Source organism: Balaenoptera borealis (genome assembly GCF_965194805.1).
Source record: "Balaenoptera borealis genome assembly, chromosome: X".
Classification (NCBI taxonomy): domain Eukaryota; kingdom Metazoa; phylum Chordata; class Mammalia; order Artiodactyla; family Balaenopteridae; genus Balaenoptera; species Balaenoptera borealis.
Genome location: NC_138881.1, coordinates 126,933,957 through 126,961,099, shown reverse-complemented (window position 1 = coordinate 126,961,099; position 27,143 = coordinate 126,933,957). Strand labels below are relative to the sequence as shown.

At 48.7% G+C, this 27,143-nt stretch overlaps 3 protein-coding genes across 8 annotated transcripts in view; 2 read left to right on the top strand and 1 right to left on the bottom strand.

Moving 5' to 3' along the window:
* The window catches only part of LOC309620088 (heparan-sulfate 6-O-sulfotransferase 2), a gene marked incomplete at its 3' end in the record, with an annotated part of 130,586 nt that extends 118,491 nt beyond the window's left edge, over positions 1–12,095 (top strand). The window contains exons 3-4 of one of the 3 annotated variants that reach the window (XR_014239412.1): positions 9,570–9,845; positions 11,896–12,095. Coding sequence is in view for 2 of the 3 variants with exons in the window: in XM_082376163.1 (XP_082232289.1) it covers positions 11,896–11,929 (34 nt within the window). Of the gene's footprint in view, positions 1–9,569; positions 10,518–11,895 lie in introns of those variants that run through there. The other 2 variants (XM_082376163.1, XM_082376164.1) reach the window with 2 other exon arrangements.
* ZNF185 (zinc finger protein 185 with LIM domain) overlaps positions 1–27,143 on the bottom strand; it is a 58,140-nt gene that overhangs the window by 2,826 nt on the left and 28,171 nt on the right. For all 4 annotated transcript variants that reach the window (XM_082376123.1, XM_082376125.1, XM_082376124.1 and 1 more), the window contains exons 13-21: positions 26,744–26,848; positions 25,701–25,799; positions 23,156–23,251; positions 22,366–22,455; positions 15,393–15,503; positions 14,189–14,269; positions 12,102–12,173; positions 10,941–11,043; positions 323–421 (exon numbers count right to left, since the gene is read on the bottom strand). In XM_082376123.1, the coding sequence (XP_082232249.1) occupies positions 323–421; positions 10,941–11,043; positions 12,102–12,173; positions 14,189–14,269; positions 15,393–15,503; positions 22,366–22,455; positions 23,156–23,251; positions 25,701–25,799; positions 26,744–26,848 (856 nt within the window). The remainder of the gene's footprint in view (positions 1–322; positions 422–10,940; positions 11,044–12,101; positions 12,174–14,188; positions 14,270–15,392; positions 15,504–22,365; positions 22,456–23,155; positions 23,252–25,700; positions 25,800–26,743; positions 26,849–27,143) is intronic.
* Positions 12,181–27,143, top strand: part of GABRA3 (gamma-aminobutyric acid type A receptor subunit alpha3) — a 606,794-nt gene continuing 591,831 nt past the window's right edge. Inside the window, exon 1 of the mRNA XM_082376147.1 lies at positions 12,181–13,905. The gene's annotated coding sequence lies outside the window, so the exon portion shown is untranslated. The remainder of the gene's footprint in view (positions 13,906–27,143) is intronic.

Here is a 27,143-nt window from a genome sequence, read left to right as displayed (position 1 = left end):
TAGGTCTTTACTTCCTTGTTCCCAAATGAGGCTAACAACACAGGCCTGGCCAGCAGCCCAGGGCAGCTAGAGGGCTTAGCTGAGGTGCTGCACGGAAGGTGCTTCTTGAGAGGAAGAGACAATGACTCCTGCAACTTGGAAATGTCCGTGGGGAGGGTCTTTATCTGTGCCACCTAAGACTTCCAAGTATCACAGGGCATAGGGACACAAGGACTCGGGGTCCCCCGAACATAAAGGCTAAGAGAGAGAGCAGTGTCCCAGGTCAAGACTCAGGGAGAGACCAGAGCACATTTCTTCCCTCTAGTAACTTTCCAGCACCCACCTAGAAGAGCTTCTCATAGCATTTCCCACAGTGGATGGTGTCACGGTGAATGAAGATCTGATCCAGAAGCTCACCCATCGGTTTACTGCAAATCCCACACTGAAAGAGAAAACAAGCTGGAGGTCAATACACAAGTGAAGCAATATAAACGAGTGGAGTGGGCAGGCTCCAAGCTGATGGCACATCCTGGATGTCGAAGCAGGCAATTTAAAAATGGCGAACAGAGACAAAACCCAAACAAAAACAAAAAAAACCTAACAGGCAGAATGATTGCACAGTGGTTAGGAGCCCAGGTTTCAGAACTGGGCCTGGGTTTGAGCCCTCAATCCACTACTTATTAGCTAGGTGAGCTTGGGTAAGTTACTGAGGCTCCCTGAGCCTCCATTTCCTCGTCTATAGAAGGGCTTTAATTGTGACATTTAAAGTCCAAAAGAAGGTGACATGAAGGCCCACTGAAAGGTAAAGCTATTTCAGCAGGCCAGCCGCTCCGGCGTGTCTCTCCAGCGAACGTCTAAAGGATGAGAACCGCCAGCCATCTGCAGCGGACCCTCCTGGTACTAGGAGTCAGAGCAGGGCGGCCTGCAGACAGTCTCAAATAAGAGGAGACCAAGAGTCCCCATATTTCTGGGGCTCCAGCTGTCTCCAGGCCCACCCTGGACTAAGCCTTCTGGCTTCCAGCTGAAAGCAGTGGCGAACAGCTGCTAGGATCCCCAACTCCCTCTGCTCATTCTCACCAAGCACCTCTCTGATGGCTCTTTCTTCTGTTTCTCAGTTCCTATCTCCTGGCCATTTATTGTTTATTTTTTGAATTTTATTTTATGTATTTTTTTATACGGCAGGTTCTTATTAGTCATCCATTTTATACACATCAGTGTATACATGTCAATCCCAATCGCCCAATTCATCCCACCACCACGCCCACCCCCGCTCCTTTCCCCGCTTGGTGTCCATACGTTTGTTCTCTACGTCTGTGTCTCTACTTCTGCCCTGCAAACCGGTTCATCTGTACCATTTTTCTAGGTTCCACATATGTCCATTAATATATGATATTTGTTTTTCTCTTTCTGACTTAATTCACTCTGTATGACAGTCTCTAGATTCATCCACGTCTCTACAAATGACCCAATTTCATTCCTTTCGATGGCTGAGTAATATTCCTTTGTATATATGTACCACAACTTCTTTATCCATTCATCTGTCGATGGGCATTTAGGTTGCTTCCATGACCTGGCTATTGTAAATCACGCTGCAATGAACATTGGGGTGCAGGTGTCTTTTTGAATTATAGTTTTATCATGGTATATGCCCAGTAGTGTGATTGCTGGGTCATATGGTAATTCTATTTTTAGTTCTTTAAGGAGACTCCATACTGTTCTCCATAGTGGCTATATCAATTTACATTCCCACCAACAGTGCAAGAGGGTTCCCTTTTCTCCACACCCTCTCCAGCATTTGTTGTTTGTAGATTTTCTGATGATGCCCATTCTGACTGGTGTGAGGTGATACCTCATTGTAGTTTTGATTTGCATTTCTCTAATAATTAGTGATGTTGGGCAGCTTTTCATGTGCTTCTTGGCCATCTTTATGTCTTCTTTGGAGAAATGTCTATTTAGGTCTTCTGCCCATTTTTGGATTGGGTTGTCTGTTTTTTTCAATATTGAGCTGCATGAGCTGTTTATGTATTTTGGAGATTAATCCTTTGTCAGTTGCTTCATTTGCAAATATTTTCTCCCATTCTGAAGGTTGTCTTTTTGTGTTGTTTATGTTTTCCTTTGCTGTGCAAAAGCTTTTAGTTTCATTAGGTCCCATTTGTTTATTTTTGTTTTGATTTCCATTACTCTAGGAGGTGGATCAAAAAAGATCTTGTTGCGATTTATGTCAAAGAGTGTTCTTCCTATGTTTTCCTCTAAGAGTTTTATAGTGTCCGGTCTTACATTTAGGTCTCTGATCCATTTTGAGTTTATTTTTGTGTATGGTGTTAGGGAGTGTTCTAATTTCATTCTTTTACATGTAGCTGTCCAGTTTTCCCAGCACCACTTATTGAAGAGGCTTTCTTTTCTCCATTGTATATTCTTGCCTCCTTTGTCAAAGATAAGGTGACCATATGTGCGTGGGTTTATCTCTGGGCTTTCTATCCTGTTCCATTGATCTATATTTCTGTTTTTGTGCCAGTACCATACTGTCTGGATTACTGTAGCTTTGTAGTATAGTCTGAAGTCAGGGTGCCTGGTTCCTCCAGTTCCGTTTTTCTTTCTCAAGATTGCTTTGGCTATTTGGGGTCTTTTGCGTTTCCATACAAATTGTGAAATTTTTTGTTCTAGTTCTGTGAAAAATGCCAGTGGTAGTTTGATAGGGATTGCATGGAATCTGTAGACTGCTTTGGGGAGTATAGTCATTTTCACAATATTGATTCTTCCAATCCAAGAACATGGTATATCTCTCCATCTGTTTGTATCACCTTTAATTTCTTTCAACAGTGTCTCATAGTTTTCTGCATACAGGTCTTTTGTCTCCCTAAGTGGGTTTATTCCTACATATCTTATTCTTTTTGTTGCAATGGTAAATGGGAGTGTTTCCTTAATTTCACTTCCTTAATGATTTTTCATCATTAGTGTATAGGAATGCAAGAGATTTCTGTGCATTGATTTTGTATCCTGCAACTGTAGCAAATTCATTGATTAGCTCTAGTAGTTTCCTGGTGGCATCTTTAGGATTTTCTATGTATAGTATCATGTCATCTGCAATCAGTGACAGTTTTACTTCTTCTTTTCCAATTTGTATTCCTTTTATTTCTTTTTCTTCTCTGACTGCCGTGGCTAGAACTTCCAAAACTATGTTGAATAATAGTGGCGAGAGTGGACATCCTTGTCTTGTTCCTGATCTTAAGAGGAAATGCTTTCAGTTTTTCACCATTGAGAAAAATGTTTGCTGTGGTTTGTCATATGTGGCCTTTATTATGTTGAGGTAGGTTCCCTCTATGCCCACTTTCTGGAGGGTTTCTTATCATAAATGGGTGTTGAATTCTGTCAAAAGCTTTTTCTGCATCTATTGAGATGATCATATGGTTTTTCTTCTTCAGTTTGTTAATATGGTGTATCATATTGATTGATTTGTGTATACTGAACAATCCTTGCACCCCTGGGATAAATCCCACTTGATCATGGTGTATGATCTTTTTAATCTGTTGTTGGATTCTGTTTGCTAGTATTTTGTTGAGGATTTTTGCATCTATATTCATCAGTGATATTGGTCTGTAATTTTCTTTTTTTGTAGTATCTTTGGCTGGTTTTGGTATCAGGGTGATGGTGGCCTCATAGAATGAGTTTGGGAGTGTTCCTTCCTCTGCAATTTTTTGGAAGAGTTTGAGAAGGATGGGTGTTAGCTCTTCTCTAATTGTTTGATAGAATTCACCTGTGAAGCCATCTGGTCCTGGACTTTTGTTTGTTGGAAGATTTTTAATCACAGTTTCAGTACTTGTGAGTGGTCTCTTCATATTTTCTATTTCTTCCTGGTTCAGCCTTGGAAGGTTATACCTTTCTAAGAATTTGTCCATTTCTTCCAGGTTGTCCATTTTATTGGCATATAGTTGTCTGTAGTAATCTCTTATAATCCTTTGTATTTCTGCAGTGTCAGTTGTGATTTCTCCTTTTTCATTTCTAATTTTATTGATGTGAGTCCTCTCCCTCTTTTTCTTGATGAGTCTGGCTAATGGTTTAACAATTTTGTTTATCTTCTCAAAGAACCAGATTTTACTTTTATCGATCTTTGCTATTGTTTTCTTTGTTTCTATTTCATTTATTTCTGCTCTGACCTTTATGATTTCTCTCTTTCTGCTAACTTTGGGTTTTGTTTGTTCTTCTTTCTCTAGTTCCTTAAGGTGTAACGTTAGATTGTTTATTTGAGATTTTTCTTGTTTCTTGAGGTAGGCTTGTATAGCTATAAACTTCCCTCATAGAACTGCTTTTGCTGCATCCCATAGGTTTTGGATCGTCATGTTTTCATTGTCATTTGTCTCTAGGTATTTTTTGATTTCCTCTTTGATTTCTTCAGTCATCTCTTGGTTATTTAGTAACGTATTGTTTAGCCTCCATGTGTTTGTGCTTTTTACGTTGTTTTCCCTGTAATTGATTTCTAATCTCACAGCATTGTGGTCAGAAAACATGCTTGATATGACTTCAGTTTTCTTCAATTTACTGAGGCTTGATTTGTGACCCAACATGTGATCTATCCTGGAGAATGTTCCGTGCGCACTTGAGAAGAAAGTGTAATCTGCGGTTTTTGGATGGAATGTCCTATAAATATCAATTAAATCTATCTGGTCTGTTGTGTCATTTAAAGCTTGTGTTTCCTTATTAATTTTCGGTTTGGATGATCTGTCCACTGGTGTAAGTGAGGTGTTGGAGTCCCCCACTATTATTGTGTTACTGTCGATTTCCTCTTTTAGAGCTGTTAGCAGTTGCCTTATGTACTGAGATGCTATGTTGGGTGCATATATATTTTTAATTGTTATATCTTCTTCTTGGATTGATCCCTTGATCATTATGTAGTGTCCTTCCTTGTCTCTTGTGACATTCTTTATTTTAAAGTCTATTTTATCTGGTATGAGTATTGCTACTCCAGCTTTCTTCTGATTTCCATTTGCATAGAATATCTTTTTCCATCCCCTCACTTTCAGTCTGAAATGTGTCCCTAGGTCTGAAGTGGGTCTCTTGTAGACAGCATATATATGGGTCTTGTTTTTGTATCCATTCAGCAAGCCTGTGTCTTTTGGCTGGAGCATTTAATCCATTCACGTTTAAGGTAATCAGCGATATGTATGTTCCTTTTACCATTTTTTTGTTTTGAGTTTGTTCTTGTAGGTCCTTTTCTTCTCTTGTGTTTCCCACTTAGAGAAGTTCCTTTAGCATTTGTTGTAGAGCTGGTTTGGTGGTGCTGACTGCTCTTAGCTTTTGCTTGTCTGTAAAGCTTTTGATTTCTCCATCGAATCTGAATGAGATCCTTGCTGGGTAGAGTAACCTTGGTTGTAGGTTCTTCCCTTTCATCACTTTAAGTATATCATGCCACTCCCTTCTGGCTTGTAGGGTTTCTGCTGTGAAATCAGCTGTTAACCTTATGGGAGTTCCCTTGTATGTTATTTGTCATTTTTCCCTTGCTGCTTTCAATAATTTTTCTTTGCCTTTAATTTTTGCCAATTTGATTACTGTGTGTCTCGGCGTGTTTCTCCTTAGGTTCATCCTGTATGGGACTCTCTGCACTTCTTGGACTTGGGTGGCTATTTCCTTTCCCATGTTAGGGAAGTTTTCGACTATAATCTCTTCAAATATTTTCTCGGGTCCTTTCTCTCTCTCTTCTCCTTCTGGGACCCCTATAATGCGAATGTTGTTGCGTTTAATGTTGTTCCAGAGGTCTCTTAGGCTGTCTTCATTTCTTTTCATTCTTTTTTCTTTATTCTGTTCTGCAGCAGTGAATTCCACCATTCTGTCTTCCAGGTCACTTATCCGTTCTTCTGCCTCAGTTATTCTGCTACTGATTCCTTCTAGTGTATTTTTCATTTCAGTTACTGTAATGTTCATCTCTGTTTGTTTGTTCTTTAACTCTTCTAGGTCTTTGTTAAACATTTCTTGCATCTTCTCGATCTTTGCCTCCATTCTTATTCCGAGGTCCTGGATCATCTTCACTATCATTATTCTGAATTCTTTTTCTGGAAGGTTGCCTATCTCCACTTCATTTAGTTGTTTTTCTGGGGTTTTATCTTGTTCCTTCATCTGGTACATAGCCGTCTGCCTTTTCATCTTGTCTATCTTTCTGTGAATGTGGTTTCTGTCCCCCAGGCTGCAGGACTGTAGTTCTTCTTGCTCCTGCTGTCTGCCCTCTGGTGGATGAGGCTATCCTCCTGGCCATTTTTTCACTGTGAATTTATCAGCCCTCTGTGATTCTAGTTACTGTACACCAGGACTTGAACCTCAACTTAGCCAGCTAATGGTGCTGATCCATTTAGGGGGTCACCTCTGGGAACACAGGAAAAAAATCAACAATCTGGGCTTGCAACATGCCTCACACTGTGGAGAACAGGGACCCTAAAAGGTTTTTGTGATGCTGTGGCCATAAGTGTCTTCTCTTTCTTCCTAAATATAACAATACAAACTAGTATTCCATTTTGTTTATTTATTTTAGTATTTATTTATTTACTTATTTTAATGTCCATTTATTTATTTATTTTGGCTGCACCCGGTCTTAGTTGCAGTATGCAGGATCTTTGTTGCGGCACGCGGGATCTTTAGTTGCGGCATGCGGACTCTTAGTTGTGGCATGTGGACTCTTAGTTGAGGCATGCATGAGGGATCTAGTTCCCTGATCAGGGATTGGACCTGGGCCCCCTGCATTGTGAGCGTGTTGTCTTACCCACTGGACCACCAGGGAAGTCCCCTACAAACTAGTATTTTAAAACGTTATGTCAATCTAACAAAGATAAGATAAACCTACAATTAAGGATAGTGACAGATTAGTTTATACAAATGAACTTGAGCAATGGAATGGCATTTCCTGGGAGGCTGCAGGGTGTAGCTGAGACAACACTGGCTCTGATGTCGGAACCGGGATTTCCACCCTCGGTTCTGAGCAGCTGTGTGATCTTATGAAAATAATATCCTCTTCACCTCTGTGCTCATGGACCCCAAGGGTGGCTCTCAGGCACCCTGCCCACATTCCAAGAATTCCCCAAGAATATCAGGCCTATTTTGCCACAATTCCAAGTTCCCCAGCCCTGTGTGAGCGCCAATCAGGCAAGTTTAAAATCCCTGCCGCTCTGTGCCTCCTCCTCCCAGGCCTGCCAGCCTCCTGCCTGCCTCTTCATCCCTATTCCCTCTGCACGCACGATGGAGACCTGTTTAGCCACCTGGAAAATACCCTTGGACACCTCTTCACCTCTGGCTCTGGACCCACCTCCCTCACAAAGCCTTCCTGGGACTCCAACCCACTCCAACTGCACCCTTCACCCAACACTTGGCTCTGTGAGACCAAATGTGCCCAGAGTTGCTTAGGTCTGAGACTCCCGTAATTTTGCTCTCTGTTTAACAGGGGTGCCCTGTAATTAAAGTATACAACCAAAAGTTGACAAAATATTCTAGATCTCTAGAACTTACTTATCTTGGGTACCTGACACGTTGTACCCTTTGACCATCACCTCCCCATTTCCCCCCTCCCCAGCCCCTGGCAACCACCCTTCTACTCTCTTCTATGGGTTTGGCTGTTTTAGATCCCTCACATAAGTGGTACTAGGTAGTATTTGTCCTTCTGTGTCTGGCTTACTTCACTTAGCATAATGTCCACCACGTTCATCCATGTTGTTGCAAATGGCAGGATTTCCTTCTTTCTTTAAAGGCTGAATAATATCCCATTTTGTGTATATACCACATTTTCTCTTTTTTTGATGTATTTTTGGCTGCGTTGGGTCTTTGTTGCTGCACGTGGGCTTTCTCTAGTTGTGGCAGGCGGGGGCTGCTCTTCGTTGTGGTGTGCAGGCTTCTCATTGTGGTGGCCTCTCTTGCTGCAGAGCAAGGGCTCTAGGTGCGTGGGCTTCAGTAGTTGTGGCACGTGGGCTCAGTAGTTGTGGCTTGTGGGCTCTAGGGCACAGGCTCAGTAGTTGTGGCGCATGGGCTTAGTGGTTCCGTGGCATGTGGGACCTCCCCGGATCAGGGCTCGAACCCGTGTCCCCTGCATTGGCAGTCGGATTCTTAACCACTGTGCCACCAGGGAAGTCCCTATATACCACATTTTCTTCAGCCATTCATCAGGCAATGCACAATTAGGTTGCTTTCATGTTTTGGCTATTGTTAACAATGCTGCAATGGACAGAGAATACAGATACCTCTTTGAGATGCTGATTTCAATTCCTTTGTGTATATACACAGAAGTGGGATTGCTGGATCATCTGGTAGCTCTATTTCTAATTTTTTGCCTGCTTTGGTGTCAGGATAATGCTAACTTCATAAAATGAGTTTGGAAGTGTTCTTTCTTCCATTTCTGGAAGAGTATAAAAAGGATTGGTATTAATTTTTCTTTCAATGTTTGGTAGAGTTGCCTGTGAAGACCCAGCCTTGAGTTTTTCTTTGTTGAGAGGTGTTTGGTTACTGAGTCACTCTTCTTATTTATTATTCGTCTGTTCAAGCTTCCAATTTCTTCTCGGTTCTGTCTTGGTAGGTTGTATGTTCTGTCTTGGTAGGTTGTATGTTTCTAAGGTTGTATGTTTCTAAGGTTGTATGTTTCTAATTATATACCAATTTATTGGTATATAATTGTTCATAATAGTTTCTAAGAAGTTTTCACGTAGTAAGTCCAGGAATCAGGAAAACAGAACGTTCTTTGCCAAATGACATGTCACAGTCTCTCCCTGCAGCACTCCTGAGTCAATTCTGGATCCACGCAGATGGAAGAGCTTCCTACCACGTGGCCTTTTGTTCCTTTCCTCCAATGTTCTGGGCCCCTCTCTACCTCGGCCACTGCTCTGGCCAGACTCTATGTGGACAAGCAGCCTCAGCATTGCCTGGAAACTTGTTAGAGAGGCCAATTCTCAGGTCCCACCCAGACGTACTGAGTTAAGATACTGGGCTGGGGCCCAGCACTCTGTGTCTTAACAAGCCCTTCAGGGGATGGTCAAGTGTGAGATGCACACTCCAGAGCGAGAACTGCTGCTCTAGACCTCGTTACAACCAATAAGTCATACACCCCACTGCTTGACTTCCATGTCCTCCAGCTTATTTGGCTGGTCTCTGCCACTGCTGGAACCTCCATTACTGGACCAGCTCACCGCCTCACTGTTATTGTTCCGTTGCACACAGACCAAACCCTGTCAACTCACCTGGCATAATCTCCGCCCCAGTAAATGCAACTGCCCCTGCTTCACCCTTGTGGCTGAGCCTGGCTAGGGAACAACACAGTACATGCTGACCGGTCTCCATAGCAATGAACGAGCCCTCCCTTCAAGCGGGCTCTGCACAGCCCATCCACCCTCCCTGTCTCTGAGACAATATTTCACAGACTCCCTTTTCTTCTCAAGTGTCCAACACCCCTTGCCCACCCTCACTCATAGACGATCATGTTTTCTAATCGATTGAGAAAACAGAAGCAAGTACTGAAGTTCTTCATTCTTCCACCAGCCAACTTGGGAACCTCTCTGTGTGTGACCCAGAGATTTGGCCTTTCCTATTCCTGCCATGTGTCAACTGGTACCCATCTTTCTCTCCTACAGACGTACATCATGATCACCATCAACGTCTCTTTCTCCTGCGTCATCAGTGTCTGCTCACTACTGCATCGCTCCCATCAGCATAAACCCATGCCTGGCACCTCTGCCCCACTGTCTGCTTGCACTGCTCCCTCACAAAGCCAACCCATCAGGACAGTCTTCCAGACTCACTCTGTCCATTTCCACATGAGCCCACTCCAGTCAAGCTTCTATCCCCGTCACTCCAGCAAAACTGCTCCAACTGAGGTCACAGATGACCACCATGCTGCAAAATTCAAGGTCAATTCTCAGGCTTCATCCCATTTGATCTCTCAGCAACCACTGACAGGGTGACCAATGCAGTCTTTGGAGAAACTGTGTCACTTGGGGCATCACACTCTGTTATACTTCTCACCCTCCTCTGTGGACCCCCTCCTCTTCCCAACCTCTAAATGACAGAGAGACACAAGGCTCAGCGTCAGCCCCCCTCTCCACCCACCCACACCTTAGGTGATTTCATCAGGTCAGGGATGGCTCAGGGAAAAAGCATGCCCTGAGGACTCCCAGCTCCAGCCTTACCCTGGAACACAAACTCACATATCCAAACGATCATGTGAGCTCCTCACGTAGCTCTCACTGAGGCATCTTCAATTTCACTCATCTCCGCCTTGCCTCTGCTCAAACCTGCTCCCCTCTAGTCCTTCCCTTCTCCCTAAAAGGCACCACCATCCTTTCAGCTAATGGCTTGGGCCCCAAACTTTGCAATTTCCTTTGACTCCTCGCATTTCCTCATAGCCACAACCTGCCAGCTCTATTTTCAAACAGTATCCCCGATCCAGGCACCATCTTGACATGTCCCCTGCCAACTCCCTAATCAAGTGACTGCTTTCTCTAGCTTGATGTACTGCAGCAGTTTCCTAACTGATCTCCCTTTTCCCATTCCTGCCCCTCTACAGTCGCTCCTTCACCTAGCAGTCACCGTCCAGTAGGTTCCAACTGCATTTAGAATAAAACCCAAAGTCTCTCTGTATCCTGAAAGGCCTACATGATCCAGTTCTTAGCCATCCTTAAGACTTTATCTCCAGCCACTCACCCCTCACTCATGTCATTCCAGCCACCTGAGCTAAGATACTCCATGCTGCTGCCCCAGGGCCTTTGCACTTGTTGGCTGTCTGCTGGGAATAGTCTTTCCCCAGAAGACTGCTTTTGTTTCCCTCACAGTATTAAGCACCTAGTACTCCTTTCGACTTGGGAGTCCATTCAGCTCCCAGTTCTGCAAAGCCTTTGACATGGAGCACACTCATACAGAGATAAAGCCTTCTCCACACTCTCTGAACCCATAAAGGCTCCCCAGCTGTGGATGATGCTCTCAGCAACACCACCTGTCTTCCTTACCTTAAAGCAATAGTCGTGGCAGCAAAGGCCAAGATGTTCTAAGGTAATCTTTGGACAGTCTCCGATCTCCTGGTTGCAGTAAGTACAGATCCTTCCACTTGTTCTGGGAAATGAAAAACAAGGATCCACGGTCAGGCTGGTACGCAGACTACTGATGTGATGCAGCCAGATCCTGTGGTTTGACGCAGCCAGGCTTAGGCTGCTGCCAGGATTCCCAGCCTGCCATCTTTTCCTGTGGTGTGAACTGGCCGTGTAGCCTTGGGCCAGACTGGACCGCAGCCCACTGTAGACCCTCACATTGTTTCCAGAAACCAGTCCTGTATCTTCACCCTACTCTCTATCGTATGTCTGGACACCGCGATCTGATTCTTATTCCAGGCAGCTTGCTTGTCTCTGTCCCTCGGCCTAGCGTGTCTGCATGGGGGGCTGTTCCCACCTAGAATAGGAAGACATACGTCTTCTCCTACAGGAGACACGTCTCTGTATGCCCTACCTGGCCCCTTGTCTTGATGGCCCTTCTCTTCATGCCTGGGAGCACTGAGTCCTACCTGGAGTATCACAGAGGCAGCATGGGTCCAAGGACTATCACAAAGTCAGTGTGGCTGTAGAGCCTGCTGGGACCTCAGACTGAAGTCCTAGATACCGACTTGTAGACTGAGTATCTCCCCAGTTCCAGGATCCCTGCCTTTGTTCCTCAAGTCACCCCCTGGTTTTCCTCCTCAGAGAGAACCTGTCAAAAGCCCCTGCCTGCCTTGCTGCTGGCCCGGGGCTCAGTCTCTTGACAGTGTTGCCCTCGTCACAGCCCTGTTCCTCCCTCCTATTTTACCACCACCAGCCCCAGCTCACAGTTAGTCAGATAGCAGAGTGGAAACGTCCCTTACCTCGGAGTACTCAGGGCCCTGGGGTTTAGCCCTAGCTCTGCCACTAACTCACTGCTTTTGCCCTTTGGTCTTAGCTGGATTCAAAGGCTTTCATTGCCACAAGTGTGACAGCCCAATGAGGGAAGCAGTGCCCTATGCTGTGGTGTGACACATCCCATCTGGAAATGGGCCAGAAGTAGCAAAGCGGCAGACAAAAGCAAATGGACTTAGCGTGTAAATCTCCCTCACCTGCTTCTCCTCCTGCAGACCTGTGAGCTCCCTGGTAACACAGCAGACTTACCTCTCAGAGTATGGAGTGCTGTCACGTGGGAGTTTCTTCTCCATGTGGCCTGAGTCCTCAGTGCTGCCGACGCTGCAGGGAGTGTGATGGGAGAGAGGAGAGCAGTCATGAGTGGAGAAGGCTTTTCTTATTAACACAGGACTCTGCATGACCAGCCATCATCTGTTATGCTAAATGAACTTGGTGCCAACGAGGCATAATTCTCTCAGAGAAGAGCTCTTACACTGGGGGCAAAGAAGACCTGCTGTGGTGAGGAAGATGAGAAGGGGGTGGCTAGGATTCTGGAGAACTGTCAGTTTCACGGACCAGGGGGAAAGGTCCATGGCTTTTCTCCCCACATATGCGCCTCGGTTATAATGTGACAATCGCCAGGAGCCCACTCACAGCAGGAATCAACTAAGAATGGGAACAAAAAAAAACAAGGAAACATTCCAACATAATACCGTGCTGGGTTACACAGTGGAATTAGGGGTGATTTTTTTTTTCCTTTTCGCATCTTCAGTTTTCAATAATATGACTTTTTATAATAAAAAATAATGATCAAAAAAACTATTTCCAGGGAAGGGCAACTAGCTACAAGCTCTGGGATATGGTTTAGTGAAGCTGTCATGCTAACAGGAGCTGTGTGATGACCTCCTGAGGTTAAGTGACCTGCCTAAGGTCATGCTTGGAGTAAGGGGTGAGCCAGAATTTCAGCCCAGCTTCTGATTTCTTTTGAGATTTAAGCTTACCTCTAAGCCTCCTGGAAGGTAAAGCAAAAGGTGAAAACACTGGACTACACAACTCTAAGTGTCCCATTAAACAAAATACTGCTGGGACCGGAAGAAGAAAAACCGGGAGATGGACAGAGTTCAGAGAGGCAAACACCAGATGGCACCACAAAGAGGGGACTTCCCTGGCGGTCCAGTGGTTAAGACTCCGAGCTTCCACTGCAGGGGCCAGAGGTTCGATCCTTGGCTAGGGAACTAAGATCCCACATGCTGCGTGGCATGTCAAAAAAACCCCAAAGAAACAAACAAAAACAAAAAACCACCTCCCTGAAAAAAGCTATAGAGACAGAAAATAGTAGTGGCCAGGGGCTGTGGCTTGTGGTGCTGGGGGCACTGCTAATGGGTCTGGGGTTCCCTTTTTGTGTGATAAAAGTGTCCTGGAATTGGATGGTGGTGATGATTGCACAACGTTGTATAATGTGCCAAAAACCACTGGACTGTATACTTTAAAGAGTGAATTTTATGATATATTAATTATATCTCAACAAAGCTACTAGGAAAAATCACTCTAAGGAGTTACAAGTGAAGAAACGGAGGCTCATAAAGGTTGAGCATCTTCTCCAAAATGACCCAATAAATGGGGGTTGAGCAGGCACTTGAACTTGACCCCTACGCCCACGATCATCATTCCACAGCAGCAGTGAAAGCTGGTCTGGAGTCCCCAGAGGCCCAATCCTGAAATAAGGCCAGGATGCACCTCTCTGTTACTAAAATCCTCACCCTAGCAGTGGGGTGATGGATGTGTCATAAAAAAAAAAAAAATCCCAGGAATACACTGTCTCAGTGTGGGTTAGTTTTTAGCTGAGGTGGCATGGAGGTACCCTTCAATATGGCATCTGGAAGCAAGCAGCCAAAGAGATGATGAGTGAAATGTGTGTTCAAATGAGGCAACCTGGCATGTTGGAAGGAGCATGGGAGCTGAAGAGAGGAGCCCTGAGTTCTGGAACAGGATGGAATTAACTAGATGGTTCTTAAGGGCCTCACCAGCTCTATCAAGAGTGATGCTCTCAGGATTTCACAAAAGCAAGCTTGTAGTCTACCAAGAAACAAATACAGGCAGAAACGGATGGTGCTGGAAGTGGAGTGTAGGATGAATTAACGACAAAAGGGGAGCGCAAAGGCACCGAGTCAGGTAGAACATCTGGAAAGGCATAAATCATGTCCGTGAGCAATTAAATCGTCTACCTATTCAATAAATGGTTACACAGAAGGTACTCTGGGCGAAGTACTTGATGAGGTACTGGGGATGCAGGAATGAGGACAACACAGGGCCTGGCAGGAGAAGGCCGTGACATGGAAAGATCTGGGACTTCTCACCTGCTGTAGAATGAAGACAGTGGCTTCCCGGAAGATACCTCACGAGCATTCACGTACTCCTTCATAAAGAGAATCCCTTTGCTGTAGAAAAAGCATAGCAGAACAGAAAGAGGTATACTGGAAGATTCCAGGGGACTGGGCCTGACCTAAGGCAGGGGTCCAGGACAGGAAGGACCCCCATTTTGTTTGGAGGAAGTGAAGGAGCTCGTGGGAATGCCTGGGGGCAGAGGTGCTGGTCCTCTACCCCCCGCCGGGCAACAAAAGCAGGAAACACGAGCTGCTAGGCTGCTGAGCCCACTGTGGACTCGGGCTGAAATCAAAGCCCATGAGTACAGCCTGGTGTGTGTGGATTTGAGAGCGCTAGAAAGACACTCCTTGCAGCCAGTGGTGGGACGCTACCCTCCAGAGACTTCAGTCCAGTGGACTTTCCATTCTCCTCTCTGACCACATTTTGTTTCCCTTCTGCCTGGGACCGAGATCACCCCTAAGCCTCATCTTACACTGTCAAATCTCCATCAGCAATCTAACCTCTCCCTTCCCACTCTTGGAGCTCCAGGGTGAGCTCAGGTAGTTGCCTCACCCTGGACAAGCCCCTGGCAACTTTGGAAACAAGGTCTACCTCACGATGGGCTCACCATGACACCAAATTTGGCCCCATTTACATGCTCCGCACTCCAGCCTGCTGGCTTGATGGCAGCAGACGCTCCTCTGATCTCTCCTCCACACACACACACACACACACACACACACACACACACACACAGTTCACTCAGCCTCCTTGCAACGGCTCCCTTCCTGCACTGTACGATGGCAGGTGAGGACAGGAACTCAGGTGAGGCAGTGGTTATGCGCCTCTTCTCACAACAGATAACGTGAGAGAGACAGACACAGGCCCTGGCCTCAAAGGGATTTCTTTGGACTCTGCAAGCATGTTCCCCAAGAAACATTAGCAAGGTCCGAAGGATGGCAGAGTCCTAGAAGTGCCACCTCAGCTTCTCATTGGGAGACTCTGTTCAGGCCCACACACAGGAGTTTATATTAGGGGAACTTGGGCTACACTCTGTGGCCCCTTGATCAACGGGCTGCTGAGAACTGGAGTAGGTACTAGAGCTAATATCAGGGAAGTAACGTGGGCCAAAAGCCGAGTCCTTTAGCTCCAGGGAGGAAATAGCCCACAGAACGTCTCCCGATTGTCCCTTCTTACCCGGTTGAGTTAGACTCCAATTCACTCGGGGAGGCTGGCACATAAACACGAGGCTGCTCAGAGGTGGCAGTGACAGCAACAGTGACCGTACACCTTGAGGGGTTCCTCATCCTGAAAGAAGCGGAGGGAGGAGCCGCCGTGTCAACACTGAGAGCTGATGTCTTCCAGGGTCAAGCAGGGGCTAATGCCGAGACCGCCACTTCAAAGAGTTTAAAAGAACGCTGACGTTTTTTAAACAACCCTTGAAAATCACTGAGCTGTTTGTTCCTTGAGGCTCCTGAGATCAATGGATAGAAGTACTCATTTTATAGATGAGAAAACCCAGGTTACATTGTAAGCTGGTGGCAAGACCCCAACCTTCCAGTGTGTGCCCAGAACTACCCCTGCAGCCGAGGGTCTTGGCCTATGACTCACTTGGTTACAGCAGAGCTATGGGGCTAGCAAGGACTTGACAGACACAGCCCCGCTCACCTCCTCAATGGGTGGGGCAGCCCCTTCCTGGAATGAGCTCCCTGCCCCCATCCTCCAGTGAAGTTTCTGGAGAACACAAGGCTGAGGGAGAGAGGGACAAATGAATTTAGGTGTCACCAAGGAAGAGATGTGGATGGACCTCATTCTGGAAGTCACCTACCATAAGAAGCAGCAGGAGACTGACAGGTATAATGGTTTTTCTGAATCTCCACCCCTTGGTGTAGCACACAGCCCCTGGTCTGGAATCCAGTGCCCAGGACTTCAACTAGTTTAAGAGTGGGGAGGGTAGAGAACAAGCATGATAGCACCTGCCCAGCTCCCCAGCCTCATCTTCCCAGACTATGTCACGTGTACCTGATGTCTCTCGTACCTTTGCACATGACACCGCTTTCTCCTCTGGGAAGCCATTCCCAGAGCACCTGCCCTCTCACCCCAGGCTGGGTGAGGTACCCTGCCTCAATGTGCCCAGTCACCCTGTGCCTAGTCCTATGTCACTCTAGGACACAGGAATGCACGATGCAGACTGAAGGAGGTGGAGTGGCTGGGAGGGGAGGCCCAATGGGAACCTGGAGAGACAGGCGGGGGATAAAGTACAGAAGCAGGTAGTCAGAAGAGGACTGAGTACGAGGGGAGGGAAACAGCATCCACTTCTGACTGAACAGCTAGCAAGTGTCTGGCATCCTCTGATCCAGACAGAGCGTGACGGTCGTGGGGACAGAAGAGCTGGGGGGCAAGGAGGCCTGAAGCACAAGAAGGAGCCGGCTTACCACAATGGAGAGGCAGCGGGCACAGCACAGGGGTCGCAATGCAGGCTCTGGGCTGCCTGCCGGCCTTCTAAGCCCTGTCAGGCCACTGGCCAGCCATGCAACCTCCCTCCGCCTCAGCCTCTCAACTATAGAACAGATGTAATAATAGCACCTCTCTCATAGGCTTGGCGTGAGAACTAAACGAGTGAGGACACATAAAGCATGAGAAGGACGCGTGTCACTGCTGTGCTATTTGGGTGCTTCCTGAGGGCGTGCCTGGGGGCCTGGCCTTCTTGTTCAGTGTGTGTATGGCCGCTACCTACAACTGGTTCATATGAAGTACTTGCATATCGTCTCTAGGTTATTCCCAAACTCATGACCACTTTGGGCAAAGGTCTCTGGAGAGCTAGGAGAACACTGAAATGCTGCCATACAAGGCACAGCTTAGAAATCTTCCAGCCCCATGAATGGCAAAGGCACCCGCATCCTTCTGCCAGGCCAGGTCTCCATGCTCCATGTGGCTGCCAGACAGCACGGTTCTCTGGGCACCTTCTCTCTGCCAGGTTTGGTGTAACAGATTTGGTGCTGTGGCTCCAAACCCAAGGCCACAGAGATCTACCCCTGGGATACTCATTGCCTGTCAGCCTCCGATGGGCTCCTAGCCCATCACACCTGCAGAAAGTAGCTGGCGTGTTAGGGTTTGTTCTGGGCTATGGTCTCCCCGGTCATCTTGCTGGGCTCCAGGCCTCCCCTGCCAGGAGTCTCCCACCTTGGTGACCACATTCTCGTCCTCAAAATCAGCCAAGGTGCTGAGGAAGAATAAGCCCTTGGTTACCGACTACACACCGATATCCTCTCCCGTGGCCATAGCGGGCTCCTCTCCCGGGAGGTGGGGCAGACAGGAGCCCGGCATGGCCCCCACCTCGGGGAGAGCTCGTGTCTTCCTCAGGGGTACCCCAGCACCACTGCTCCTCGCCCACCAACAAAGGCTGTCCCCACGTGTATCACATGAAGCGTGAGCCCAGATGCTTTTGTCACCCCCTCAGTCCAGCAAGGAGGGAGTGCCTTCCCTGCTGTCCTCGGCATCAAGCTCTTTGGGAGACCTTCCTTCCGTCCTAGCCTCACATCACGGCTACCCTTGCACATCCCTCCCATCACCATCCCCATCCTGAGGTGCTTCGGAGGGCCTTGTTCTCAGGGCCGGTGCCTCCTCCACATCCCGTGTGATGGTGCTGCTGCCTGGTGGCCTCAAGCACCAAAGATGTCACGTGTACGCTGGCCGGGGCCGAGACTGAGTGAGATTATTGAGAACATGAGCCTAGCATTCCAAAAGATGAATATCTCGTTCACCATCACCTTGATCCTGGCCCATCCCGAACTCAAGCCTCCCAAAATCAGCAGCCTGCCTCCGGCTGGTGGGGCTATCTTAGGACGAGAAGACCACACCACCAGCTACCTCCAGCCCTGGGACTCTATTCATGGAAGTTAATTCCATAGTAGGCAGGCAGGCTCGCTGCCTTCAAGCTGGAGTAACAAGGGGAGTGGAGCTCATACCTTTTGGACAGTATGCTCTCCTCAGATAGTGCCTAAAGAGTTTGTTTCCCGACTCTGGAAGCCCTGAGCTAGCTTTACCATGGACTTAATCGGAGTCCTGTACAAACCCCTATCCCCTATAGAATTACGGTAATAGAAGTTATCCTCACCAAGTTTGTGAATAAAGCCAGGATTCTCAGCAAAGAGCAATTTGGATGTCCACTGTGACACAGGGCCAAGTGGATGAATAAGGCTCCTTCACCCTAGGCCTCAGAGCAGAGTCACTACAATCATAGGCGGTATAACCCACCTAATCCATAAAAAGGAAATCTTGGGCTTCCCTGGTGGCGCAGTGGTTGAGAATCTGCCTGCCAATGCAGGGGACACGGGTTCGAGCCCTGGTCTGGGAAGATCCCGCATGCCACGGAGCAGCTGGGCCCGTGAGCCACAATTACTGAGCCTGCGCGTCTGGAGCCTGTGCTCCGCAACAAGAGAGGCCGCGATGGTGAGAGGCCCACGCACCGCGATGAAGAGTGGTCCCCACTTGCCGCAACTAGAGAAAGCCCTCACACAGAAACGAAGACTCGACACAGTCATAAATAAATAAAAGAACGTGAATTCCTTTAAAAAAAAAAAAAAGCAAACTGGGCTATTCATTAAAAAAAAAAAAAAGGAAATCTTACTAAAACAGTCACAGGAAGTCTTGCTGAGCAATGTAACAACCCAGAAGTCTTCCAGGCCACTAATGAATTGCCTGGAAGTCAAGTGTTTAGAGATAGGGAAGGTAATACTTCTGGCTGTAACCAGATCAAAGATCCAGAAGCCTAATACAGCTACTGACAATTCTGGACACAATCACACTCTCTACGTGGAAGAAAACAGCCCCTTCGACTCTTGTGCTACCTCCATTACACTCCTCCAATGGTTGACAGCAGTTGTCCGCGGTGAACAAGTGTGGTTAAAGTTCACCTGTTCCTAATGCAGAGAGAACATAAACCTGAAAAGCCCAGACTTGCAACACAGAGGAAAACAGCATATGCTTTAGATGTAAAGTCTAATAACACAAATTTAGTGGGGAGAAGGTGAGCTTATCTATCTTATTAAATGAAGTCAGGCCAATACGGCTGGTAAAGGGGACCAGAGGCCACCTTTCTGAGTGTCCTTAAATAGTTCTGGTGGAAAGAGATAGTCCTCTGGGACTGGTTTATTTGGCTGTAACTTCTTATAAAAGGAGAATCCAACATTTACGTAGTACTCTGTGCCAGGAAATGTCCTACATGCAAACGCATTTAACCCTCACAACAACCCTGCGTGGTAGGATCTATTACGGCCACTATTCTACAAGTAAGGAAACTGAAGCACATAGATGAGTACGATACCCAAAACTGCATAGCAAGTAACTGACAGAGCTTAGGTTTGAGCCCAGGCACAGGAGTCCGTGCTCACTATACTATACCACCTCTTCCTGTACCTGTATTGTGATGAAGCAAACCAAGTTAGAGTAGGGTAGAGCTCCTCAAGTTTGGGACAGCTCCACCGCTCTGCAGGAGGCCCCTGCCCACCCCACTCCCCTCCCTCCCCCGCCGCCTAGGAACAAGCCGCTTCCCCACGGAGCCCCAGCGCCCAGAGCAGGCATCTCCGCCCGAGGGCCCTCGTGGCTGGAGGGTCGAGCCGCCCTCCCCGCGAGTCCACAGCTCCCGGCCCCAGCCAGCTCTGAAGACCAGCGCCCAGTGCCCAGACACCGCCGACACCAGGGCACCCCGCCAAACAGCCCCTTTGGCTCCTTGCGGGCACCCAGCTCCCTTCCTCTCTCCCGCCTCCGCCGGCACTGCGGCGAGGGTGCACACGCGGTCGGGGGCGCTGCTTCAGCCCCGAGGACGGTGGAACCACCCATGTCCTCCAGGCCACGGGGGAAGGGCAGCCCGGCCCAATTGTGATCCTCGCGCGCCATCTAGCGGCAGGCGCGGGCACGACCGCGGGAGAAGCGCCGCCGAGGCCGCTCACGCCCACGGTAGCCATTTCGCTGTGTGGACGGTTCCGTTTCCCGATAGGCACCGGACACAAGCTCGGGAGTGCAGAAAATGGCGGAGCGCGCAGGCGCACACTCGCCGAACGCAAAGGCACACCTTCCCGGGGCACGCACGTGCAGGCACACACGTTGCGTGCCGGCGCGTGTGCGCAGGCGCATACGTTCTGTGCCGGCTGCGCAGTTCCCTGCAGAGCAGGTGGGGACTCTGTCCGCCTTTTTTTCTTCCCATTGTAGAATCTCCTGGCCTCCCATGACATCGTGACAGCTCTAGGACAGAGTTTGTCAGCCTCACCATTATTGACATTTTGGACTGGATAACTGGTGGGAGCTGTCCTCTGCACTGTAGGACGTTGGGCAGCATCCCTGGTCTCCACCATTTGCCAGTAGTACCCTCTTCCCAGTTGTGGCAATCAACAGTGTCTTTAGACATTGCCAAGTGACTCTTGGGGGGTTGGAGGTGGGGGAGATGCCCCTGTTTCAGAACCACTACCCTAGAACAATTGAATCTAAATCTCTCCGCGTGGGTCACAGGATACTTTAAAAAAAAAAACAAACCACTTCTCAGGTGATTATCAAGTGCAGCCAGAGTTGTGAAACACTGATCAAGAAAGTTTGTTTTGATTTTGCAAACTTTTAATCAGAGAAAATTAGTTGTAAGCCTGGGCTCTACGGTTACCAGATCTGAGCTCTATTTCTAGCTTTGCTCTTCATAGGAGCCCTCCGTTTCCTCCACTGTCAAATTGCATAATAAGAAGCCAGATCCTTCCCCGGGTTTGGGGAATATTACATGCGATTGTGCAGATGGCATGCTGTACACATTAACCATCTGACAGTTACTGGTTCTGGGTCTTGAGAATAGGCTGCAAAGAACAGAGTTCATAAACTAGCTTTTCAAAGTTTTTCCTGGGGTTTTTCTTAGAGCCTCTTCAGTTGCGACTCAGCTCTGCCATTTGGAATCCCTTGACAAGTCAGGTAACCTTTCTATGCCTCAGTTTCCCCATCTTATCCATTTCACAGGGTTGCTGGCAAGAGTAAAGCACCTGGCAGAGCGCACTATAGGGTGTCAGTTTTTGTTTTCACTCTGTTAATTGTCAGGGCAATTTGAAACAAAAAAGTCACATAATAGGGCCTCATACCTTAGAGATCCGTTACCCACCCCACCCCCAGCATCAGTTTATGTAGGGGTGACAAATGTAAAAAAGTAGCTGTAATGTGGTGTGAAATTGCAAAAATTCACTCACTTTTTAAACACCTAAATCAGACCGTGTTCCTCTCTGGCTTAAAACTTGAAAGAAGATCCAATCTCCCTCTCATGGCTTACCAGGGCACGGTTCCATCTATGGTCCCCATCACCGGGTAGGCTACTTTATGCTTTGGAACCTGCTAAGCGTGTTCCCAAAGCAGGGTTTTAAGTTTGTGTTTCCCTATCTGCAGGTCTTTACTCCTTGCTTTCCTAGAGTTGTTCGTTCCTCCACTCATCTAAGTAGTACCCTCCTCACCACCATTACTCTCTATCTTAGCACCCCGGCTATTTCTTTCAAAGCACTGTTCTTCCCAGGAGTCACAGAGACCTGACTTCCAGTCCTTTGTTATTCATTATAGTTAGGCACAAAGCTCACATGATTGTGGGGAGGGCCGTATGAGACACTGAGTACAGGGCTGTGCACACAGTAGGTGCCCCAAAGTGAAGTAGCTGTTGTGATTATTAACGATATCTGATACAAAAGGCCAATCAGCCCCTGCCTACCTTGAGAAACCTCATGTGCCACGCCAGTAAACACCAGGTTATTTGGAGTCCTTTGTACATCCTGTACCCTTTGCTTGGAGGACTCCTATTCACCTTTCAAGATTCAGCTCAAAAGTCACCTCTCCCATGAGGCTGTCCTGGGGCCCCCTTCCCCTGTTCCAGTCTGGACCAGGTTTTGCCCCCCATTAGCCCTGTCCGATTTGTCTGTGTACTCCAGTCTCCAGCACAGAGCAGGTGCCTTCCAAGTGGTTGCTGACTGACAGAGTGGGTGACTTCCTGACTATGGAGGACTTCCTGGAGGAGGCCAGAGGTTTCCAGCTGGGGCTTCAGCCCTCGCCACGTCCCTTGGGCCAGCTCACTGGCCTCACCTTCCCAGCCAAAGGCTAATGTACACTTGAGTCGCCTCTCTCCACCGCACAAGCTCAGCGCTGTTGGCTGATGCCTTACCCCTTTGGGTCCGTCTCCATGTCCTCCAGGTGTGCTGGGCTGTTGCTCTTCCTGTTAGCCAGGACAGCAGAGGCAGAAGTGGCACCAGAGCTGAAGGAGGAAACACACAGACCTTCTGAAGCCTCAGACCAAAGGAGACCTGGGGCCCAGGTCTTCCCCTTCCCAGCTGCATTCTCACAGGAAAGGAGGACCTACATCTGGCCGTGACCAGCTTGGAATTCCTGGGGAAGTGTCCTCCTAGTTTGGGGTTCCAGCATCCTTGCATGACCTACACCTCCCAGGGCTCTGTGGGAATCTAGAACGATCGTTCCTTACTAAATGTTGCACACACCCACAGCAAAATGGCCACTTCCCACTGGTGGGTTGGTAGATGAAACAGGGCAGAAGCCTGCAGCGTGGGAATGCACAACCTCTTCCCATTGCACCTTTGCACCTCCCTAGCCACCTCCACATGCTCCCTGGGACTGAGCCCTCTACTGCTGGCTGGCTGTCCCTGGGATTCTTCCCACTGACTTCTCCTAGCAGGGTCTCTTCCCAAGCTACACTTCTCAATGCCCTCTTCTCTGCCACCTCAGCTTGGGTCCCCTGACTTATCACCTGTACCCACTCCTGCACTGCCCCCGGTGGGTGGGTTCACCTCCCAGCCTTCTCTGTCCTGCAGTGATCACCTGATGTGAAGAAGGCATGGAGCTGAGAGGTTCAAGGGGGACCCTGGGGTGCTGGACGTGAGGATGAACCCTAAGGCCGTCTGGCAATGGGATTGGTCATTGGGCAGTTGCCCCACCCTTACCTGGTGGCTGCTGGTCCAGGCTTATGAGGCTGTGAGTTGGCACTGGGCACCTCCTGATCATCCAGGAGAGGGGTAAAGACAGCAGGTGAGGACAGCCTGTGGAAGGAGGCCAAGCCCGGTCTTGGTTCAGGACTTTGCGTCTTTATGTCTGCTCCCCCCGAGAGGGTGGCTTCTGTTCCCAACAGATGATGGGCACTAAGGAGTTCCTCAGATGGATGCTTGGAGCACAGTAGTCACTCACATCCTACAGCTGACTGACACCAGGACAGCGTGGCCTCGTGGTGAAGGGCACACTCCCTGGGGGGGCACATGACTCTGTTTCAAATCACAGCTTTATTAAGCTTCTGGCTGTGTGACCTTGGGCACATCAACTGACCTCTTTGGGCCTCAGTTGGATCATCAGTGAAATGGGGTGACAACTGTGTATGCCTCATACATTTTCTGAGAAGAGTAAATGAGTCAATAGATGCCAAGTACTTAGAAAAATGCCTGGGCCCCAACATGTGCTAAAGTTCTCCTGTGATTATTACTGGGCCCTGTGGCCATTTGTAGAAGCAGCAACCCTTTGCAGTCCGTCTGTGCCCATCAACTTGATACAGATTCAGTGGGTGCTGTCTTATGCAGCCTTCCCAGGTATAGGCTGAGCTCTATGTCTCTCTGTGACTCACAGCGTGCCGAGCACTTACCTGTGCGAGCCTGCACCCTCCACTTGAGTAGCATGCTAAGAGTTCCTCATGTTTGTTTCCACACCCACTTACGCCAGTTGTACTTGCAACCATAATCACTGAATTCAATTATTAAGTAAACTCATAAAAATGAATGGAAGGGCTTCCCTGGTGGCGCAGTGGTTGAGAATCTGCCTGCCAATGCAGGGGACAGGGGTTCGAGCCCTGGTCTGGGAGGATCCCACATGCCGCGGAGCAACTAGACCCGTGAGCCACAACTACTGAGCCTGCGCGTCTGGAGCCTGTGCTCCGCAACAAGAGAGGCTGCGATAGTGAGAGGCCCGCGCACCGCGATGAAGAGTGGCCCCTGCTCGCCGCAACTAGAGAGCCCTCGCACAGAAACGAAGACCCAACACAGCCAAAAATAAATAATTTTAAAAAAAATGAATGGAAAAGGAGAGTGGGTGTTTTTTTCATGACAAACAACCTTTTCTTTGCAAAGACCATAAAAGCAAGTCTCTTAAAAATCATTGTCTATAGAAGAGACAATGTAAAAGACTGTTAAAAGTCATAAAAGTCTAGAAGATATTCAGATAATTTTGCAACTTAATATGAGCTTTGGCTTCATTTTAAGGAAACTGAAAGCAGAAAGCAAAGACTTCATTTCGCGAGGGGGACATAGGCAAGAAGGATGTTCTGGATGAATATTCGAAGACGAAGCAGTCAAGAACCAAGCCCAGTCATGTTGGACCAGAGAATGGAGTCAACCTGCAGGACCGTGCTGGCCAGCACCGTGATGCAGGCTGCGGGTGTCGGGCTCTTGCACAGTCCTCCCCACTAGCAGGAGCTCAGAGAACCGAGGCCCCGGACCCGTGGCGTTTCCTGGCACCGGCTGAGGCACAGTGGGCAGACGCTGGGGCCTGTCATCCTCTTCCCGTGTTGTCTTGCGCTACTGATTTGGAAGTCAGGCCTTGGCGGTCCAGGCATCAGTTGCAAACTAGTAAAGTTAGTCAGGGCAAGGGGCTCCCGGTGGGCTTGGGCAAGTAGAGGCAGCTGAGAGGGCCAGTTGGGAAAGCGGAGATTCCCTCCTTGGCCAGACTACTGTAGGGCAGGGGTGCCGGCTGGCAGCGTGCCTTGGTGGCTCTCTGTAGACACCGGCTTCACCATTCCTCTCTGGCCATCTGTTCTGAACCATAAGGGCTCTAGAACAGCTTGGAGCTGAACTATCTGTGCCAACATCTGTACACCTAACCTTTGTCCCCAAGGATGAGTCATGCTTGGTTTGGAACCACTTGGGGACAAGTGGGACCTTGCCACTCCCCAAATCACCTGAGAAAATGGCCCCTGACTCCACCCAGGTCCAAGAAGTCAGAGCCCAGCTAGACACGCTTGTCTCCTACTTTGTCTCACTGGGGCCACTGCTTTTCCGCTCACTGAACTTGAGAGCAGAGCTGGCCAGAGGAGGAAGGTGGAGGAGGCTTTGGGGCTTCTGGAAGGGATGAAGGACCTCCTTCCAGCTTGCCCTCACAGCTCAGCCAAGAAGCAGGAAGGCAGCGATTCATCCATCATTCCCTCCTTCTCCACATGTTCATCCTACCCGCCCAGGCCTGCCCTTATGCCTACTCGGGAGGATCCTGAGAGCCAGTGGAAGAGGGTAGGAGAAGGAGCAAGATTGAAGCAGAGGTAAATCTCAGAAGTGGGAAGTCCGGGGACAAAGGATGTGGCGGCGGCGGGAGTGCTGGAGATGGGAGAAGCAGTAGACGGGACTATGGGAAATGACCAGTGCCCCGCCCCCAGCAGCCCAATCAGCTGTGGCGACTTGACCAGGAACAGGAGAGAATCAACAACTTGGGGCCACGGGCCTCCCCCAGGTAGCTCACCCTCCTCTTCCAGAGCTGATGTCTGCTCCAGCCAAGCCTTCAGGTGTGGAGCCCGTGGGTCCAGATTCTACGTTGCCGTCACTTGACTGTGCACTTGATCTGTTATGGGAAGAGAAACATTTGCTGACTGATTGGGTTTTGATTTAATTTAACTCATATGTCCTGAGAGTGGGCCTCAAGGACCAGAAGCCCAGGCCTTCAGCTGCCACCCTGCACTGCTCCAACTGAAGCCAAGCTGATATCAACAATATTTCTGCCTTTTTTCCAAACTTGATGGGCTGGGAGCAAGGTGGAGCCAAGAAACAGAGCAAGGTGGCACAATGGGGGGCCAATGACCAATGGAACAAGAGACAAGGCATCTGGGGCCACTAATAAACCAACACAGCCCAGGGCAGAGACAAGGCTCCCCGAACAATCCTGGGTCCCCTTCCCCCATTCCAGTGCTGGGGCTCCACAGGGTCTAGGGCTGCGCACTAAGAAGACAATGGCAGGTAGACAAGGCTGTGGGCTCTTATCCATTACTTCCTGTTCAGGAAGTGCCCAACTGTGAGCGACTGCTCACCATACCCAGGCTCCCCTGGCCTGGCTTGAAGGACAGGTCAGTGGGATGGTTGCGGGATGGCTGGGGCACAACCAGCCCCTCTGGACTCAGCATCCCCTGCTATCGTTCTGCCTCCTATCCCTGCACCCCCTCCACGTCTCCCTTCGTCTACAGGCCACCCTGGAAGGCCCTGTTAGATGCTCTGCTGGGGTCCATGAATCCTTTGGTCACTGACTTCCCGAAACCTCCAGCTTGGTGGCCTTGCTGGCCTAGAGTTTTGTCCTCCTCTGCAGCTGGCTCCCTGAGGAATCTTGGCAGGGGCCTGCCCTTCTCCAGGCCTCATGCATTCCTTCATTCATTCTTTCGGCAGATATTCATTGAGGACCTGTACTGCCCCCGACACTGGGGACACAGTGAAGAATGGGACAGTCCTGGTCCCAGCTCCATCCACTGACCTTGGATGGGGGGGCCACATGGGCTCCGTGTCCCTGCACTGAGTTACCTTTCAGAGTCTGCATCAAGGCCCTTGAAGGCCCTTTCACCAGTCAAGTCTCTCTTGGGCTCTCTGGGGTTGGGGGCTTCGTTGTCTTTGGAGCCTGGGGAAGACCTATGGTGGAAAGAAACATAAGTTAACTACCCATCAGCCAACCATACTTAGATGGGGGCAGTTACCCCATCTCCAAATGCCAGCTTTCTCCAAAGAGCGCAAATCCTGATATTGCAGGATTGGCAAATTATCAAAATCTACTAACAGCTGCTGTTGACTGAGGGTCAGACCCCATTCTCATGACTCTGAATGCATTAGCTCTCCACATCAACCCCACAACACGGTCACTGTTCTTATCCATGCCCACTTTCCAGATGAGCAAACTGAGGCACAGAGAGCCTGGAGTGACTTGCCC